The sequence below is a fragment of the Vigna umbellata genome, chromosome 1 (assembly GCF_029865625.1).
Source record: "Vigna umbellata cultivar VRB3 chromosome 1, Vumbellata_1.0, whole genome shotgun sequence".
In the NCBI taxonomy this organism is placed as follows: Eukaryota; Viridiplantae; Streptophyta; class Magnoliopsida; order Fabales; family Fabaceae; genus Vigna; species Vigna umbellata.
Window position 1 is genome coordinate 26935484 of NC_142165.1, and position 21041 is coordinate 26956524.

At 31.6% G+C, this 21041-nt stretch overlaps 1 protein-coding gene and 1 pseudogene across 1 annotated transcript; one reads left to right on the forward strand and one right to left on the reverse strand.

The window, feature by feature from the left end:
* Window positions 1–8507: 8507 nt before the first annotated feature.
* Window positions 8508–19004, forward strand: LOC124846280 (uncharacterized; annotated as a pseudogene).
* A 247-nt stretch (window positions 19005–19251) lies between these two features.
* Window positions 19252–19819, reverse strand: LOC148205029 (phosphoribulokinase, chloroplastic-like). Its single transcript, XM_088093603.1, has 2 exons — window positions 19728–19819; window positions 19252–19693 (listed from the first exon to the last, which is right to left on the reverse strand). The coding sequence occupies exons 1-2, from the start codon at window positions 19817–19819 to the stop codon at window positions 19252–19254; spliced, it is 534 nt and encodes a 177-aa protein (XP_087949729.1).
* Window positions 19820–21041: the final 1222 nt, after the last annotated feature.

Genomic DNA, 21041 nt, shown 5'->3' on the forward strand with positions numbered 1-21041 from the left:
GATTTCTTACCTCTGATTCCTTCTTCTTTCGCTTTTGGGTGTTTTCCTTCTCCAATAGCCATGGAAGATTTCCCTGCTGCCTCTTTGATGTTCTTCCCTCTCACATACCATTTTTAATACTATACATAATTTTTGTCATCATTTACATAAAATATGTTATATTAGATGTGATTTTACTATGGTATATTCTACAAATGTTACTCCCCACCATCAATATCAAATATATTTTTTATATGATAAATCCCATTTCCTAGATAATTTCATAACTAATGCAAAATACTTATAACATAAAATATACAAAATCTACTATATATGTAATTCTTATTAGAGCCTTTAAAGGATGTTAAAACTATTCTTTTTCTTCGTCGTAATATTATAAGGTTTATAGGTTAAGGGTATAAAGTAGATAAGGCTATAGAACTTCTAAAAAGAAGTTAAAGCTTTATTATCATTAAAAGTCAAATTTATGGGTGAATACAACACTTAGGAAATGTTTTTATTAAAGGTTTTTTGTAAATCAGCTTGACATCATAGTCATAAGGTAATGTTTTAAACAATTAAGGAAATTTAAAGTAGGGACTGAAATGAGAGATAGACATTTGAACAAATTTAAGAGAAATCAATGTACTTTAATCTAATGGTTATAACTTTAATCATTAGTTTAAGAAAAGGATTTGTCAAATTGATTTCACTTACATTACAATAAATTTTTTTTCTTATTTTTCTAAAAGAATGAGACAAAGATAATCGAAAGACTTCAAATAATGTTTGTTTTGAGATTGAGGAATGGTTTGGGCTATTTTTTTGAAGGAGAAATATAATTTGTATTTATTTAGAGTTTCGATTATGAGAATTAGTTAACTAAGAAAAATAGCCTATTGATTTAGGTATGAAGTATAGATTTATGATGAGATGTTCACAAGTAATTGAAGGACCAATATTATAACTTGATACAAGGTATGTGGTTGTATGCTTCTAGTTGTAAGTTTTCTAGGAACCTTCCTTAAGATTGTATTTAGTTTCTCAATTCTCATGTTTCTTCCGCATTTCATTAGGAAAATGGATGTTTTTCAATGACTTTCGTCCTACCTTAATCCCTTGCGTGTTCCCTTCACATTCTTTAAAGATTGTTTTAACATAAGTAAACTAATATAAAATAATGCATTTCATTCACGACTTTAAGTTAAATAAGAACATATATAAAATAAAAGTTTGACTAATAGCTAACCTCGTTAAGACAAGTATAAGTATATTCCCTAACACTTGCTTATTCTTTAATTGGTCATTCCAAAAGACCACTTATATAATTATCAAATCAATTGAAAAATAAAATGTATGGGACTAATGGATACCCATTTATCATATTATTTATCGCATACTCGCATCGAAAACACTTATGAATTGTTTTTATATTTGTATATATTTCTGGATATTTGTGAATATATTTATTTTTATTTTTGTAAACTTTAAATTAAGTCATTAAAAAATAAATCTTAAAATATAGATTCAAATAAAAATTTGATCTTAAAATATAATGCAAAAAAAATTGAATAGTAAAAGATTAAAAAAAATTAAAATTTCTAAAAAATAATTCTATCATCAAGTGTATCTTTAAATAAAGTTAATCTCTTTAAAATTTACGTTAATTTGATTATTGTAAATAAAAAGGGAAAAAACATGACTTGATAACTCTAAATAACCAAAAACATAATGTATAAAACCAAATCCTAAAAAATTATTCAATGACTAATCACTAGTGTAAAAATGACAAATTAACGACAATCAATTAAACAACGATGATTGCATGTAAACATTCATTGTAAGTTACATATATACGATAATTGTTTTGTAAAAGAATCATCTTCTTAAGTGATCACGGATTAAACTGTTGTTGAAAATTTTTATTTTTAATATGGTTGTTGAACTATCGTCAGAAAGTGATTTAAATTGTTGTCAAAGACCTTTTACAGTGATGAATATTTTAATGATTAATAATTTCATTTTGTTCACTTAATTCTTAAAAACAACATTTAAATACACATTATTTATAGTGAATGGTAAAGTAGCTTGAATATTATGTTATGATGGGTAGTTACACTAGTAAAAAAACACTCTTTTAACGTGTCTAATATGTCTCGGTTTTAACAAAACCGAAGCATATTAAAATGCAGTAGAATTTTTGTAATTAAGGGGAACTTATACGTCTCGGTTCACTAGGAATCGAAGCCTATGCACTCTGTCTCGGTTATCTGGGAAACCGAAGCATAAAACAGAACGTTCATTCTCTGAAGCCGAACGTTCCAATCCCTTTTGTTGATCTCTACTGCCTCGGTTTTCTCTGGACGGCGGCCTAAGGCCTTACTGACTCGATTACTTGCAGAACCGAAGCCTATGCACTTTACTGCCTCGATTATCTAAGAAACCGAAGCACAAAATCGAACGTTCATTCTTTGAAACCGAACGTTTCAATCCCTTTTGTCGATCTCTACGGCTTCGGTCTTCCACGAACCGCGGCCTAAAGGCTTTATTGACTCGGTTACTTGCAGAACTGAAGCCTATGCACTCTACTACCTCGGTTATCTACGAAACCGAAGCATAAAACTGAACGTTCATTCTCTTAAACTGAACGCTCCAATCCCTTTTTTAGCTCTTTAGGCATCGATTATCAGATAAATCGAGTTAGTAGCTCTTTCACCAGTTCAAATTACTGAAACTTGGAAAGAGTTTACACAGTTTTCTTCTTCCCCTAGGTGCGCCTCCTTGTTCTTCTTCTTCCCCTACGACCTCCACCACCACTGGGCGAAACCCTAGCCACCTTTTCGTCAGCCACCTAGCGTCGCCGCTATCCTCCATCAACGCGCCACCAGAATCACGCCCTCACCATCTTCATCGCGATAGAGAATCTTCCATGGCCATCTTCACGAAGCTCTGCCATCAGCCCTGCAACCTCCATCTACATCGCAACTCGATTAGAGAAATCTGCACAGCGGCGCAAGCAGAACGCACCACCATTCATCTTCTCCGCCATGAACACACCTGCATAGGAACAAAAACCCTAATCCTCCTTTGTTGTCAGCTATGCCGCCGCTGCCAACACCATGCCATCGTCGCCAACCTCCATGGCTACCGTGAAATCAATTTCATCATCTCACACATTCATCTTCATCACCTGCAAACCCAAAAATCAGAAAATCCCAATTGTCATGGAACCCTAAATTGAGTCGTTGTTCAACCTCGCAAGTTTGTCTCCTCGCAATGGTACCTGCAACAAAACCCAGAAATCGCGAACTCTTCTCATGTTAGATGCACAAGCCTCGCGCCGCTATGAACCCTGAGTTTGCCATGAATCCGCTTTCTCAAGTGCTCACTTTTTTCGCTTTATGGCCATTTTGACCCAAACATTTATTCTTATTTGTTTCTTGAAGGGAGCAACTCTAGAGTGGTTCACCTGTCTTCCCCTCTACTCTATTGACTATTTTTACACACTAGCATCATTCTTCAAGAGGTAGTTTGCAACAAGTTGGTATCATCATCTTACCTCCCTAGCATTTCTTAATGTCAAGCAAGAGAATGGGGAACCTTCATTGATAGGTTTGGTGGACTTGAAGATAAAAAATTTGAACCCTGATGTGGTCCTACATTACATGATTACTACCCTAATTTCAGGTCCCTTTGTGGACCAATTATGCATGACACTGCCCACAAGCGAGGATGAATCACTATAAAAAAATTGTTATTTAGTGGAGGTTTTTTTTTTCAATTTACACGGTTTTTTACCGTACACAAATCAATTTGCAGAGTGTTTTAAACCTCCACAGTTAGAGTCGTTACAACCATACTGCATAGGTGTTTTGTGACCCTTAATATCACATTCATATTGTTGAGGGTTTTTTGTATAGGGTTTTAACCTCTTTTATTATTGATTATTATTTTTGTGGAGCGTTTTAACCTCCTCTATTACTGAATATTATTTTGTGGAGGTTTTAAACTTTCTTTATCTATAATTATCCACCTACAATCATAATTTCTTAACTTAATGAAATCTATTTTTTATAATAAGAAATAAATAAAATATATAAAATTGTAAAGTACAAATAAATTAATTAAATTTAATTTTATTGATGATTTAAGATAAAGTACATTCATTGACAACTATAATGTAAATATATAAAAAATACAGAATGTTTAAGGAACATTGCAATATTGACTAAAAAACCTAACATGGTCAAAAACAACTAGGCCATAGACTAATGTTGATGACCTAAACAAAATCACTTCAGAACATCAACTTGCTTTAGTTTTTTCAACTTTTAAACCAATATATGTTAGACTCGTTGAGTTTATTGAAGTTTCTGATGTTTTTACTATTTAGTAAGTACTTCCAATAATGTTTGTGAACTCCTCTAAATTTCTTTGGAGCATCTGTGTATGCAAGCCCTACAATAAAGCCAACAAAAAAGTAATAAAAAGCCACAATAGTTTCACAATGCTTCATAAACTATGAAATAAGAAAAAAACATGTGATTTATAATTGAGATAATAATTAATATGATATGGAACGTGAATGAAACAAGCAAAGTAAGGTTAACTTGATTGTATCGCGTAACGAAATGTTTAAAAGCGTTGGACAAAACCAAGAGGGGAGGGGTGAATTAATTCTATTTAGATATCGATTTCCTTTAAAAACCACGTGGCATTCTGTGGTTTGGCTGATTTTGTGAGTGGTTGAAGGGGTGAAGATAGAAAGATGAAGGAGTCTGGGAGTAGGTTTTTTGGTGGCCCATTTGAAAAATGGGAATATTTAAGTAATGTAAGGGGCGTAGAACAAAATTTTCTGAAATTTGTTGATTTTGGCCTTATTTTGAAGGTGTTGTTAATTTATTTTTATACCTTTAATGAGCTTAACTTAACTTCAGTTGCATCAACAAATATTAGAATATCTAAAAATAATTTATACAACTAAAAATCACTTTTTAAATTAATAAGTCATTTATCACAAATCCTATTTAAATCAATCTTTTAAGCACCAAAATTCAAAATTCAAAATTAAATGAAGACATAAATATGTACACATCACTTTCTTTCTAAAGATAGTGCATATAGTAATAATATGCAATATAAAAAGACAGAAGGAGAAAGAAAGATATATAGGATACTTTTATATTAGCTTGTCTAACAACATATATTGTATCTAGTTCTCAATTAACAAATTGGGTTACACATGTTGCAAGCTACAAACAAGTTTTCTTTGGTCTTGTAATTGTTCTTGACTAATCCCCTTAACATTATTTGATCTTGTAGCCACTCTTCACTAAACCCTTGAACATTGTTTCGTAGTTGCTTCTAGCTAACTCATTAAGTATTGTTTGGACTCATAACAACTCCAAGTTAACCCTTAGAGAATTGTTTGGGCTCATAGCCATTTTTAATAAAATATTCTTTCAACAAGTCAATTTTGGCTTAATCAAATATTCTTTTAACAAGTCACTCCTGGCTTCATAGGCGTATTTCTTTCAATAGGTCATTCATAACTTAACTCAATTATTCTTTCAACAAGTCAGTCCTAGTTTAACTAAGTATTCTTTCAACTAACATTTATGGTTTAACTAAGTATACTTTGCATAGTAATCATTCCTAACTAATAACCAAGTATTTTTGCCAAATATTCACTTCATGCTTAGATGGATAGAATATTTGAATAGTGATAAACAAATTCCAAAGTTTCACTAGAGAATAATATTGTCTTTTGACATATACAAGGTTTATGCATTCTTTTATAGTTAACTAATTGAACATGAACATTTTCTTTAGGAAACTTTTATGAATACATAAATTCTAGCCGTGTTTTCGCAAATGGAAAATGAATTCTCTCTCTTTTCTTCTTTTTGAATGAATTTATATAAACTTGAGAGAACTCATTTGCATCCAATTAGCATGGTTCGGAAGGATATGCACACCATGTAACATTAAATAATTTTTTCTTCTTATTATACTACTTTGATGTACTTATCTATCTTTTCAAACATTCTTCCTATGCATGAATTTGTCTAAAGTGTAAAATCATATGAAAAAGATAGTTTTTTCCAAAATTAACAATGTTAATCTCAAGAGTTGTTGAAGAAAGGTTTTAATTCATATATATATATATATATATATATATATATATATATATATATATATATATATATATATATATATATTAAGAATAATATAATAATAAGAAGTAAAAATATTTAATTTTGTAAACTCCATACAAATATAATTTATTTTATTTTATACTAAAATAATTAGTTAGTGTAAGAATAATTAGACTTTATTTCTCAACACCAAGAGGGGGTGAATTGGTTCTTATTTAAAATACGTTCTTTTATTATTTTTTTTGGAAATCATTAGAGCTTTCTTGAACACACAAGACAATAAAGAGAATAATGCAGTAAAAGAGTCAAGGGATAGAAAACAAACATAGATTTTTATACTGGTTCGGCCTCAATGCCTACATCTAGTCCCTTTCGATCAACTTGAGATTGAAAGACCTTCCACTATAAAGATTGAGTTAATACATCAAGACTTATAGAGACCAACTCTCAATGTAATATCCTCTACAACTCACAAATCTATTATAGGAACAAATACACTACAGAAAGAACAATCATCTATCTACAATACCCCTTTGAGACCCTTCTCAAAGATACAAGAACCACACATTCTCTTCCTGGCAACACGCACAGGGAAACCACAATCTATGAATTGTAAACACAAAACTGATCTGGAAAGAAAACAACTCAATGTGCGAATGATTGATCAGCCAATGAAAGTCCATAGCAATCCTTCAAGAATCCTTCAAATCCACAAAAATTTCGTATCTTGATTCTTGGAGAAACAGCGCACCTGCAAAATTATTTTCTCGACTTTCTTATGTCAGATATTAAAGTTCAAAAGCTCAGAAGTTATCAATGCAGAGTGCTATGCCTCAATATATAGATTTCCTCATGTTTGACGCTTTTTAATCGATTATCGGTTAAGCATTTAGCAATGTTATACCAAAACTACACCAAAAAAGATTTAACTGATTACGCATTTAATGTAATTGATTGCACATTTATTGTAAGTCAAAACAATTCAAAATATGACTGTTATGACAGTTAAGACTTAACATGAAAACAGTTTCAATATGTACCATATTTAACCGATTAAGGAAATTATGTAATCAATTAAGTATTAAACTTAGGCAGTTTTGAAAACTTTTTCTAATGAAATCTCATCACTACACACAACAAACCGGTGTTAGCAAATGCATGGGTTTTAATCGATTATACATATAGTGTAATCCGTTAAAACTTGTAGTTTGCCATAGTTTAAACATTAGCTGATATCTGATGAACTTAATTGATTACATAAATACTGTAATCGATTACTTCATACATATATGCAGTGTGCAAATAGTTTTGTCATTCAAAACATGAATATGCATAGTACAAATTATAAACACATGTATGACCATAGTAAGTATGCAAACCAATTAGTTCAAGCACACACAAACATGTAAATGCAAATATGCATATAAAAAAAGTTTCAGTTGTTCAACAAGAAACATATAAAAACATATAACATTTAGAAAATTTTTGTTTTGTCATCGTAAAAAAAAACAACACATAGAAGGGATTGAGTTACGTTGCTCCCCTACAACAATTAGAGTTAATCTAGAAATTTGGATTTTTGTTTTTAGTTTTTTAAAATGTTTTCTGTTTAGTCTTTAAAATATACTAATCAACACTGATATTTTAAAATATCTTAAAAGCCTTTTTAATATATATTTTAAAAACCGAAGAGAAAAACAATACCAGATTCGTGATTTTAGTATTTGAAAAAGTAAAAAGTTAAACTAAATTTCTGAATATGATAGCTTAATTACAAGATGATTTGTGAGTCGAATTGACTCTTAAACTTAATGAAGATAATATAAGAATATAATTGTTAGTATTCAATGACCGAGTCATGATTTACCCTTTGTTTTATCTGTGACGGTGGTTGAAGGGAGAACTACTGTCAAAGCAGCTTAATATTCAATTAAAGTCAAAGTTAAACATCCCAGACCGGATCAACACTACCTATATTAATTGATTATAAAAGATGCAGGAAAAATTGGAAGATTGAAATCATAATTTTAGTTGTGGGGGCAGTTTTAAGCATCTATCTCAGTTATAATCTCTTCAGCTGCTGCAGTATCCTCATTCCATACTGTTCACATTACTGAAAATATTTACCCTACAACATTGTACAACAAATATTTTACTGAAAAAATGTTTTAAAATTTTTATAGTTGCATCAACCTTTCATTTCATACTTCTCTTTTACTTTTCTTATTTCTGTATTTTTGTAATATAAACTTATTGTACATTTACAATTTTTCAAACAATATTGTCTAGGATCTTACATCACTGGGTCCACTGCTCATGATTTTTCCTTTGGTTTCCCACATATATATTCTCAAGAATACCTCACACTACATTTCTTCTTCTAATTAATTAATACTTCACATCCCATTGGGATTGGCTTTTTCATTCTTTTCCTCCATAGTTCTTCTTCTTCTCTTCCTTCCTATTGTGAATTGAGCCAAAACATGAATAGAAATGTTCACAAGGAGGAAAAAGCATGCTGCTATTTCCACCCAAAACAAGTAGTTGTTGGTGTGTGCCCCTTGTGCTTGAATGAGAGGCTCCTCATACTGGCTGCAAAACAAGACCATCACCACCACCATCATCATCATCACCATCACAGGCTTCAAAGTTCCACTCAGAGGAAGCCTTCAGCTTCTATTCACAAGATCTTTGCTTTTGGTTCTCTCTTCACTCGCCACCAATTCAAATCTCACCACTACTATGATCAAGATGATGCCTCTCCCAGCCCAGAAGGAAAGACCTTATTTTGCACATTGCTTGATATTGCTATTGTCAAATTTTATTACCCTTTTTCCCTTTTAATCTCCCTTTATGCTTAATTATATTTTTTATTTTAAAAACAAGATTTATCTTTCGTGGGGGTAAGTTAAATTTGCAAGTGCTGCATCACTGTTGGTGGTTGTTTTAATCTTCTTTCATCTCATTTTCATTTACCTTCTTCAATGTGCATACATGGTGGGTGAAACATTGCTATTAATCGATGAAGAGTTAGCATATAGCCTAGCGTAGCATGTGCATGTGTGTGTATCTTCATGTGCAAGGTTAGACTATGATGACGATGAAATCAAGGTAAACAAAACGTAGCTGCTAAGAGTGCCAAAACACCATAAGTGAAGGTTTTCAAATTTTCATTTCGATCCTTCTTGAATTCTTCCTCCTGGCGTGGCGTGTGGGGGTCATACGCAAACGACAAGAGAACTATAACACCGAAATCATGTTTTGTTTGAGATTATATAGATTTGCTGGGGAATTGAGTTACAAAACAAATTATTGGGCAAGATGTCATTCATGTTTCTGACATATATGTCAGAGTCTAAAACAGTTTGAAGAAAATTTGCGCCAACTAAATTTGATTACGAACACCCTTCTAACTTGGGCAAAAATTCATCATATAGATGCATAAGTTGGTTGTGTGTGTATTATATATTTAAAGCGAATCTATGTATCTATTCCACTGACTGGTTTTGTTTGTTATTCTATTATGTACATCTACCTTTAAAACATGTTAATTTGTCTTATTATGTGTGATAAAACTACATAATTTAAAATGTAAACCTAAACTAAACACATTTAATTAGAATTTGTAGTCAAGAATAACAATTTTTTTTATTTTTTTTTATGTGGGTGTGTTGTGTCTTGAAGTTATAATAATGACAGTGTGGAATTGGTTGAACTTTTCAGAGTCGTTCATCTCAATGAAGTTTGAAGAAAATGGTGTGGCATCATGGGAAAAGAGCAGCCTCTCTAACATGTCTAATAAGGTATGTGTAGAGGGTAAGGTCGTAGAGAAAGAGGAAAAGGAGAAGAGTGTGATAGAGCATGGAAAGTCAAATAACGCGTTTAGATGGAGAAAGCGTATGGGCCGTTTGGTCCATTTCATCCAATGGAAGAGGTCCAATAAGGGTGGTGTGGGCCATGTTGGTAGCAAGGTTGAAGGAGTGAAGGTTAGAAAGGGTTGGATGAGATCATTGACAAAGAGGAAGACCGTGGAATAAAGGGGTAAAAGGAAAGTGACATGTACCAACAACAACACTTGCTTTTCTCTTTCTCTCTCTCTCTTTTTTGTGGTTACTTCTTACTACTACTAAGTGTGGATGTGAAGTTTTTAACAACATATATATAGTACAATACCACTACTAAGAAGAAGGAGGTAGAGTCAAAGATAGCTTTGTTGATTGATCTCTTCAAAATGTGCTTTAGATACATCAAAGTTAAAAAAAGTGAGTGATTTGCATGCTTTGAGGATTTGGGAATGAAGTTCTTGTAATTCCTTTTTTCTTTCTGGTTTTTTAATTTTTCATTATTTTTTTTTTCTAGCTGTTGTGGCATGGACACATACGTAGTACAGACTAGCTGTAAATGAGAAAAACATTTGAGTGTTCCTTTCCATACGGCACTGCAAAAAAAAAACCCATGTTAGGTACCCATAGTGGGAAACAAATTAAACATAAGGGCCCTATAACATTGTGTTCTAGGGCTTGTATTGATGGTGGCAAAATGGTCTTTTTACATTATTTTTTAATTTTTATTTTTTATATTCAATTGGTGCATGTTTAATTTTTTTTTCAATGAGATTTTAGGTTTGATGTTTGTCTATTCAAAAAGAGAAGATTTTCACTAAAGAACTAGTTTCATAATTTTGTGAGTGTTTGTGATTGAATGCAAACATTATTATTGTCTTTTATAGAATTACAAATAATTTTTATTATTATAACTATCTTGCTATTCATATAAATTATATATAGTTAGAAATAACTATTAATACCATTTGGGCATGTGAGGATTTCTTTTCTAATTTTCTTTTAGAGTAACATCAATCAATACATAAATAGGTTAAGAAGTACAAACAACTATCACTTGAACTAAGAAATGTTTCTGAAATTAAAATATCTATCGTTTATAGAAAATTTTCATCCAAATTATAGGATATATATTAGTAATTATTTTCATCCAAATCTTAAAAGCTAATTGCATTTATTCTATCCAATTAGATGCTTTGCAATTGGCATTATGTTGTGAAAGTTATGGAAGGTCATTTTCTTGGCATGAAATTGAAATGGGATGCATTATGGGTAGGACCGTTATAGTTGCCACATTGGGATCACAATAGAAAGCGTCAATAGAGAAAAGCTTCACCGACTAAACAAAATTGACTAGACAAACCATGAAAACTTCGCGCATTAGATTAGGGTAGACACACACACAAAGTGAGGCACCATTATCTTTTTGGAAAATGTACTCTTTCTATTTTATTTTACATAGACGTGTTTTTTATTTACTTCAATTTTATTTTTATATTAATTACAATAAGATAAATTTATAGTATATATAAAAATACAGATATTATTTTATAAGTTTATTTATAAGATTTAATTACACTTTAAATTTATTTAATAAAATAATATCGTATTTATCTAAAAATTATTATAACAACTTTATTATTTGTTGAAGTTAATATGTCATTTATTATTATTATTCAACCATTCATTAATATCTATAAATTTTATTTCATAATTTTTTTTATTTTTAAAATTAAATTAAAGTTCACTAATTAATATATTTTATAATTATCTTAGTATATGAGTTTTATCATAATACAAAAGGTTGAATATAAATTTTTCATATTGTATATGCCATATCGAAAATTTCTTAGTTACTTCCCAAGTTAAAATACTTACCTTCTTTACATTGAAAAAAAGTGCTTAGTTTAGCATGAAGAGAGTCAACACTTTGAAATTTCTTTTATTAATTTATTTCAACCAAACAATTCACCCTTTTAATTCCTCTTCAGTTTCTACTTTCTCCTTTCAATTTCTCATCTATTTTATTTCTCTACCAAGTAAATTGTTAACTTTTACTCCATTCTCTTTCTATTCTATTTTGACTGTTTTTCATTGCAATTATTACTGTTTTCTTTTTCTTATTTTCAAGAAAAGTTATTTTTTTACTTTTTATTCTTTTCTTTTTTTAAAATATACATAAATTTATAATTTTATAACTATTTTATTTTTTTACTATGTGTCAAATAAATATAAAAAAAATGTGTAAAGTTTCATTATTATTTTTCAATTTTTCCTTCTCTCTCCCTTTTCTACCGGAATTCACCTCCTCAAGTTTATGATGACTCATAGGCTTAAATCTGTCCCTATTTGTGTAGAGTCTAGACCGGGCCTAAAGCCTTCTTTCATCTTTGGTGAGAAAAATAAGGAAAAACCCACTTATTCCATTGCATGTGAACTTTGGTACAATTCATAGGTAAAGAAAAAACCTACAAATTAAGGTGAGGTGTCCCTATCATGTCAGAGCCATTCAAATAGATTAAGCTATTTTCTATAATCTTCATTTCGTGATTCTTGCTTAATTTGCAAGCCCACTTGTTGCATGGTCTAAAATAAAATGAGATATTTCTCATTAGGTTCTTTTTAGGTAGGGAAAGTGTGTACACCTTTTTAAATTATCAAAATAGATCAATTTTAAAAATATTATTATTTATGTAAGTTAATGAAAAAGTTGTATTCCAAGAAAAAAATAGTTTTACTAACGATTAAATTCAGACAATACTACAACAATTTCATATTAAAATTAATATGTTAGTCTATTCAATTAAACCTTTCTATCAACTTACTCGTGGCTTTTGAAATACTGAATTTAATTTATTAATAAAATAATACAAAAGACAAGCCTAGAAGAAGATAAGGACACACAACTCACCACTCTCGTAGCATTTAGTGTATGTGGTCTGAGACATTTATTTTAAGTTGAAAAAAATGACAACCCTAACAGATATCAACACTACTCCACCTCACATTTAATGCTTAACCTATAATAATATTTTTAAATCATAAAAAATGATTAAAACTCGTAATTCAACTTAATTTACTACGTGTGGGGTTAGATTAAATATAAATTTTGTTAAGTAAAAACAAATCTGATTTACTATATGATTTATCAAAATTAAATCCATGATGAATTCACTCATAAATTTTAAATATTAAATTATATTAGAGAATTAAAATTATAAATGTTCTTTTATTTGTAAATCTATTTGGATTGAACAATTGGAAAAAATTATAATTTTTTTTAATATTGAATTGAAAAATTATAATTAAATAAACTAATTTGTATAACTCATCAATTTATGGTAGATTAAATTAAATTAAAACTTTTTAAATTTGATAATAAGTAAATTAAATTAAATTCACTTATTAAGTAACCAATTTATGATAGATGATAGATGGCACCAAATGATTCGTTTTGACATATCAAACTTTTTTTTAGTTGTATTACTCAAATTATACACATTTACCCTTTTATGTTTTTAAGTTTTCAACAAAACCAGATAAATTCAATTAATTTTATCATATTTCAAGTTATAAAATAGTTACAAAGTGACAAATTATTTAAGTAAACAAACAAAAAAATTCTGTATACACATTGTCCTCGATAAATAATGTTAATCCACTGCACCTAGTTAAGCCAAAAGTTAGGCAAGCCTGCCATTGACTTTGGTCAAAAGAGCCTTGTCACATTGTAATAACCAAAGAGATACGAGTAATGTTATTTGAAAAAAAAAATTAACAACTTTTTTATAACGATTTACATGTTAGTTTGTGATTGATCTCTTAATCAATAAAAAAAAATAACACATAATTTATTATAAAAAATTATTAAAAAAAGTTATTAATATATCATAGTCTAACCCTATTTTAGGATAAAAACACTATATTACTGTTGACATCTTTCCTGTCCCTTTGGGATTATCTCCACTTTTACTAAATTATTACTCCTATTTATGAGGATTGTGTACAAAATTTTCTTTTCAAACTGAATATCCCTTTATTAGCAAAAAACACTCCTTTCTAAATAAATAATGATATCTAATAAATGTAGGCAAGTTAGTTAACTTTTTGATTAATAATTATCCGGTTTACATGTAAGCTGGTTAGGAACTTTTGAATAACTAATTTCTAGAAATATTAAACAGAACAAATAAAAGGTGATACAATTATATATGTTATAATAATATCAACATAAATTTTAGTCATAATACATCTAACATAAAAATAGTGAAAATAAAGACGACAGAATATTGTGATGAGTCACATGCTGAGGTGGTAATTGAGAGCTCAACAACCAGTTCCACAATTTGATATAAGAGTACCTTTTAAGCAATAAATTTGATAAATTTTAAGCCAATAAATGATATTATTAACTAAATAACTTTTATCTTATAGTAACGCAAGTTTTATAATATAAATTTTATTGCATAAATAAAATTCACAATTTCTTTAACAAAAATATATTCTTATAGAATTATAATTTTAGATTTTTTAAAATAATTAAATTCTTATGATTTTTTTTTAAAATTGTACCGTCATTATTATTTTAATAAGTCATTTTATTTAAATATGTTTATATAATGAATAGTACTGAAATTTCAAAAATATGTAATTTTTTCAGGGTTTTTTTAACATTATCGGGGTTTTAACTCCCAGAAAGCATGTTTCTCGCGATTGCAAAAAAATCATTGAAAAAATTACCGTCACAAAATTACCGGCGGTTTTCAGCAAAACATCTCCTATTTTCAGGGGTTTCTGAAACCCTGGAACTAACCGGGATTGTGCTGAAGCCCCTATATTTTCAGGGGTTTCTGGAAAACCGCCGGAACTAACCGGGGTTTCAAGAAAACCATCGAAACTAATCGGAGTTTTCGAAAAACTGTCGAAAGTAACAAGGGTTTTCGAAAAATCGTTGAAAGTAATCGGGGTTTTCGAAAAACCGCCGGAAGTAACCGCGTTTGAAAGAAATGCCCTTATTTCCAGAGATTTGATCCAAAACCGTCGGAAATGCTTCCAGACCTTTTTTTGTGTGTGTTCAAATAGAATTATGATAAATCTGGTTCAAATTGAATTTATAAATCTGGTTTTAATATAAACTAAAATTGAATATTATTATATAAAGTAAATTATATTGTTCAACATACATTATTAAAGACAAAGATATTCAATACTATAAAAATTAAAAACAACGATGTTCAATACTATAAAAATTAAAAACAAAGATGTTCAATACAAATAGGGAATGCCTTGAAGTTTCTAGCAATACTCCCCAAAAACCAATTCAATAATGCGCCACCATCTTCAATTGGTTGATACTCATCGTTCCAACGTACAATAATCCTTTCATTTTGAGGCAAATTCCAAACATCATTTGTTTTTAAGTGTTTGGTAGTCATCTTACTTTGATCATCTGTGAAGAAATAAAATTTGTGTCAAATACTCTTTTGTCAAACAACTTCAACAGATATAAGTAACATAATGCAAGCATTAATATGTTGAACTTGTGTCTTACCAATGACATCAATCAACCATGTTCCCTTGTGTGTTGGTGGCCTTTCTTGTTCAACTTCTAATAAAGTATCCTGATTTTCATCTTGTACATGAGAATTTTCTCCAACTTGAGGTAGTGAATGAAGAGCATCTTCATTTGACAGCACTTGATAGCAATATAAAACAACCAATCAGTTTAACAACCACAAAAAAATCCATAAAGTATTATAAGAAATGTTATTATAGTATAATGTAGGAGATAAGTTATAAATTATCAATATAACTGGCCAACAACTGTGATTGGTACTTAGATTACCAAATGGGTTCATTCCATCAGTGGCTAAACCAAGCCTAAGATTTCTACATTCTTGACCAAATTGGGAGAATTGTTGATCAATATTTTTCCATTGCTTTGAATTAGCTGAATGACGAAGCAACCCGTCAATTTTTCTCTCATATGCATGCCATCTAAGGTTTTTAGCATCTTTTGGATTCGCAAACAAACGCTTAATTCTGGGCACAATTGGAAGGTACCAAACTACTTTCAAAGCAAATCCATTTTTTTTATCTGACCATTATCTTCACTATTGTTTTTTGACTTGTATCGTGATAACCCACATTTTGGACACTTTGTCAAAAATTCAAACTATTTCCTATATAAAATGCATTCATTGGGACAAACATGTATCCTTTTATACTCCATACCCATCGGAAAAAGAATTTTCTTCGCATCATAATTACGAGTGGGTAGTGTATCCATCTTGCAACATTTCATTCAACAACGTCAACAATTATGTGAAACTCTTATCAGTCCATCCATTGGTCGCCTTCAAATTCATGAGCCTTAACACCGTTGACAAACGTGTGAACTTAGTTGAACCGACATACAAAGGTGTTTCTGCATCAGTCAACATCGTCTCATACACATGAGCTTTGGCAAACTTTTCTGCGCCAACATCGCGGATTATGTCCTCTAATTTGTCTTCATCCTGTCGATCTTCTTCCATGGTGGAATCAATAACATTTTCAGTTTGGGAGTCTGTCGGAAAGTGCATTTCTTCGCCGTGCCATATCCATGTTGTATAGCCTCTTAGGAAACCATCACAGATAAGATGTTCTCTAATTTGGGTTGCTTTCAACTTTCTCGCATTCAAACAGTTCACACAAGGACATCTAAACTTCACTTCATCATCACTTCTACCCTCATTACGTTGCACAAATTGTATAAATTCCTCTACCCCTCTCTCGTACTCAACACTAATGCGTGGTAAATTAATCCAATTTCGATCCATACGTAAATATTCTACAAAATTACAATCATACAATTATACAATATATTCAACATACAATCAATTCAATCATACAATCAAACAATTAATAAACATTCAAATTATCAATTCAAACATTCAATCATACATAAGTATTCATATTCGACACACAAAAAATTAAAAATTAACAAAATGAAAATTAATAAACAGAATAATACAATCATACAATCAAACAATTAATAAGCATTCAAATTATCAATTCAAACATTCAATCATACATAATTATTCATATTCAACCTACAAAAAATTAAAAATTAACAAAATGAAAATAAATAAACAGAATAATACTCACCTGGGAGCGTGAAAAACCACACAATAATGTAGAAGATGGAACAACCCGCGGTCTGAAACGGAACAAATCTAAAAGAAAAAACACAATACCTACAAAAAAAATACAACAAAACATAAGTTTGATAATCCGAATAAATAAAAAAACGTATCGAATCAACCCAAAAACTAAAAAAAAAACGAAACAATTCCGACGACCAAAGTTAAATTTGATCGGATACAAACGTAGGTGATGAAAAATGAGGAAGGAAGTCCTTCTACAGTGACGACGGCGGCGCAACGGTGGCATAAGGAAGAAGGGAGAAAGGTCGCGGGGGCGTAGAAGAAGAAGAAGTTGCAGAGAGAAATCGCTGGAGAAGAAGAACTGTTTGCGCTTTCGCGAAGTAGTAGGGGGATACTATCTCGGTTCTCTTGACAATCGTGGTCTATAGTCCCCAAAAAAATATTCAAAATTAAATTTAAATGGCATTTTCTAAATTTTGATTAGGCATTTTTACCTCAGTTATGCGCCCAACCGTGGTCAAAAACCAATAAAAAAAATATATATTTGAATTATTTTATCAAGTCAGGAAATATGAAAAGACATTAGGAAGTGGGTCTATGGCCTCGGTTCTGCAAGCAACCGAGGCCATATGCCCTTTTAGAAAAATCATTCATTTAAAACGTAACAGTGCAAGCGGGAATGTCAGTAGGGCCAGGGGGTTTTTGGCCTCGGTTCTGTGGACAACCGTGGTCAAATCCTCTGCACAAATATTTGGCAGATGAAAAGTCTTTTATTATCAGTTCTTACAGACTTTATGGTCTCGGTTATGAGAGCAACTGAAACCGTATACCACTTATGGTCGCGGTTAAAATAGAACCGCGACATATACGTTAGCAAAAAATTTAAAAATGTCACCACGCCAGCTTATGCTTTGATTTCTATTAACCAAAGCATAATACGCGCGTTAAAAAGCCATATTTTTACTAGTGTATCTTTTTTCCTTGCAGAAGTAAATATGCCAAAGTGGTGTGACTTGAAAATCAACATCGATGATCTACAAATATTTCTTTTGAAAGAGGTATTTCACTGGTGTGCATTCTTTATGTAGCTAAGGTATATATATTATAGCTTCACTTAGTTCTTAAACGTTTCAATTTATTCTAATTTATCCTAGTGTGAATTCTTTATTCACGCAATAAACACTACTGGAAAATTGGGATTTACAGACGGCCTTTTACCGAAGGCCTTAAGGCCGTCGGTATAGAGGTCATTACCGAAGGCTTATAAGCCATCGGTAAGGACCTCATTAAGTTAAGTTTGAAATTAGGTTCGTCGTGCCCCCAAAATCATTTTCATCAGCCTCGTCGTTTTGTGCGTTCCTCCCTCTCTTCACACAGTTGCCTCGGTTGGTTCACGGTCTGTCACTTTATCGGTGAGTAACCGGCGGTGGTTGGTCACGGTGGTCAGTGGTGCGTCCATCGGTGTTGGTTGACGGTGCGTGGTGGTTTTCGGGAGTCCGGGGCTAGGGTTCGTCCTAGGTTCGTTCTTTCGTTGAGGGGTGGTGGTGTGGAGGTTGAGGGACTTTGTCGGAGGTAAGTTCCACAGAACTTGAATTACACTGTCATGTTCATTTTGGTAAAGCTTAGATAGTGTTGCTGCCTTCATCTATTTTTCATTAACTTCTTAGTATACGGTTGAAGGAACTTGGTTGAGGGTTGCGTTGGAGTGGCCGTTGTTGAAGGAACTTGGTTGAGGGCTGCGTTGGAGTGGCCGTTGTGGGGCGTTGCTGTCAAGGCTATCTTGGTTGAGGTAAGTTGTTCGTTTAAAAATTGGTTATCAGTTAGAATGTTGTTAAATCTGTATGACTTTGTTGTGGCATCAGTATGTGCTTGTTTGATTGAGAAAGATTGATTTGTAATTGGAATGAGGGGTAAGGTATTGGCATGCCAGTTAGAAAGTTTAAATAAACTTTAACCGTAGTATAGGAAAATGAAAGAAAACGAGGAATACAATTAAACATTATTCCTAAGTTTCAATTAATGTAAAAGTTAAACTGTGAGTGACAGAACTTTCCTCAAAAGTTCAATAAAAGAAGGAATAATTCAGTGAAATTGTTGTAACGATGAAATGAAAAAATGAGAAACTTACATTGGGTGCAAACCTTCAATGACTAAGATTGTGGGAGGTTTGATGAGGTGAGAGGGGTCCAAGAGACCAGTGACATGATTGTAGATTGGTTTTTGAACAGCAATTCCATCTTTGATTGCTTGAACTTGGTCATACATGAGATCAAAATCGTTGGCTCTAGGGTCAAGGGCAGTGACTCCCTTGTCCTTTCTGCCAGTTGTATCCAAATAGTGGTAATCATCCAAGCATATGACTGTAGTGGTGTGACTGATGATAGTGTTGGAATCAGGGTTGCCACCCTTTGGTGGTTCTGATGCTCCTCCAAACACACTGGTAAGCCTCCTCATGAAGGTAGTTTTTCCACAACCTAAGTCAGCAGCCAAACCAATCAACACTGTGTGTTGGTCACTTGCTGCAGATTTTATCACATAGCTTCTGCCACTGTTGATACCCCTCTTGCTGTTCCTCCCTTGTGCTATAGAATAGTACCCGCTATTGGTGAAAAATCAGTTCTGTTTTTGATGGGGTTGAGATGGAGCAATTTATGCTGAGAGATTGTGTTGAGTACAGAGTGGAAGCTGGCATTTTCTGTTTTTCCCCCTCTAGAGAATTTTCATACAAGAGATGTTGGAGTGGCCTCTGTTGGAGGGTTATTAAGGAAGTTACATTCCAAGAAGTTATAAGTACTAAAAGATATATCCTCCTATTTACTAAAAGAAGTTATAAGTAGTAAAAGAAGTTATAAGTACTAAAAGATATAGCCTCCTAGTTACATTCCTCTGTTGGAGTGCCCTCTGTTGGAGTGCCCTCTGTTATCTATATAGCCTCCTATTTACTATTGTATACACCACTTTATCAGGAAAAATCCTCTGGTTTATCATCTCCCTCAGGACTTGTGAAGCCTCAAGTATTCTACAAGTCTTACATAGAAAGGAAATTACGCTATTGTATGTGTATTGATTTGGCTTACACACCTTCCCCTACAACTCTTCCAGAAGCTTCAAGACATTTTCTATCTATTCAACCTAACAGTATCCACTAATTATAACACTATAACTTACAACATCAGGAAAGCTCCCCCTAAACTCCATTTGTAAGAGCATATTATGCACTTCTTTTAACCTACCCAAATGACAAAGTGAATGGAGAATAATATAATATGACATGGTGTTCCAACAAAGACCCACTTCTGGATACTCTCTGAACACCTTAATTGCCACCTTTCTCCCATCAAAACTGTTAGATAGCCTAGCTAGAAACAAATCACAAGAATCTACAGAAACAAGAACACATAATTTACTAATTTATCAAACAGTTTCCGAGCCTATAGAATCCACCCTGCTTCAACAAGAACTTGGAAGAACACATCAAACACAAAGGGATGTGCACCCCAGTCCTTGTAACCATAAATCAAACAGTTAATTTCTAATACAATTCTGATATGATTCTACTAACTGTTATTCTTAAATGCTATAATACTTAAGAAATGAATAAACTATGAAATTTAATATCCCTAATTAATGTACTTTTATCGTTGTTTTAATCAAGACGTTATTATGTTAATCAAGTGTGGTAGAGTTCCTTTCTTATGCAATTCATGTTTCTCATCATCTAGTATACATATCAGTTGATGATTTTGAATTTTTCCCTTCTCAGCTTAGGTTTTTGAGACCCGTGTGGCATTTGTACTAAGAGAGTAACATCAGAAAAATAGTGCTTTGTAAAAGAAAGAATTACTGAAAAAGAGCATTTAACATTAGGAATAAGAAATTAGGAAAAGGAAAATTGTGAAACAAAGTAAGATTTT

Coding starts and splice junctions, on each gene's coding strand:
- LOC148205029 (XM_088093603.1), bottom strand. CDS start 19,819: ATGCCAGCTTCCACTCTGTACTCAACACAATCTCTCAGCATAAATTGC. Junction 19,694..19,727: donor GAACTGATTTTTCACCAATA/GCGGGTACTATT, acceptor AGGGAGGAACAG/CAAGAGGGGTATCAACAGTG.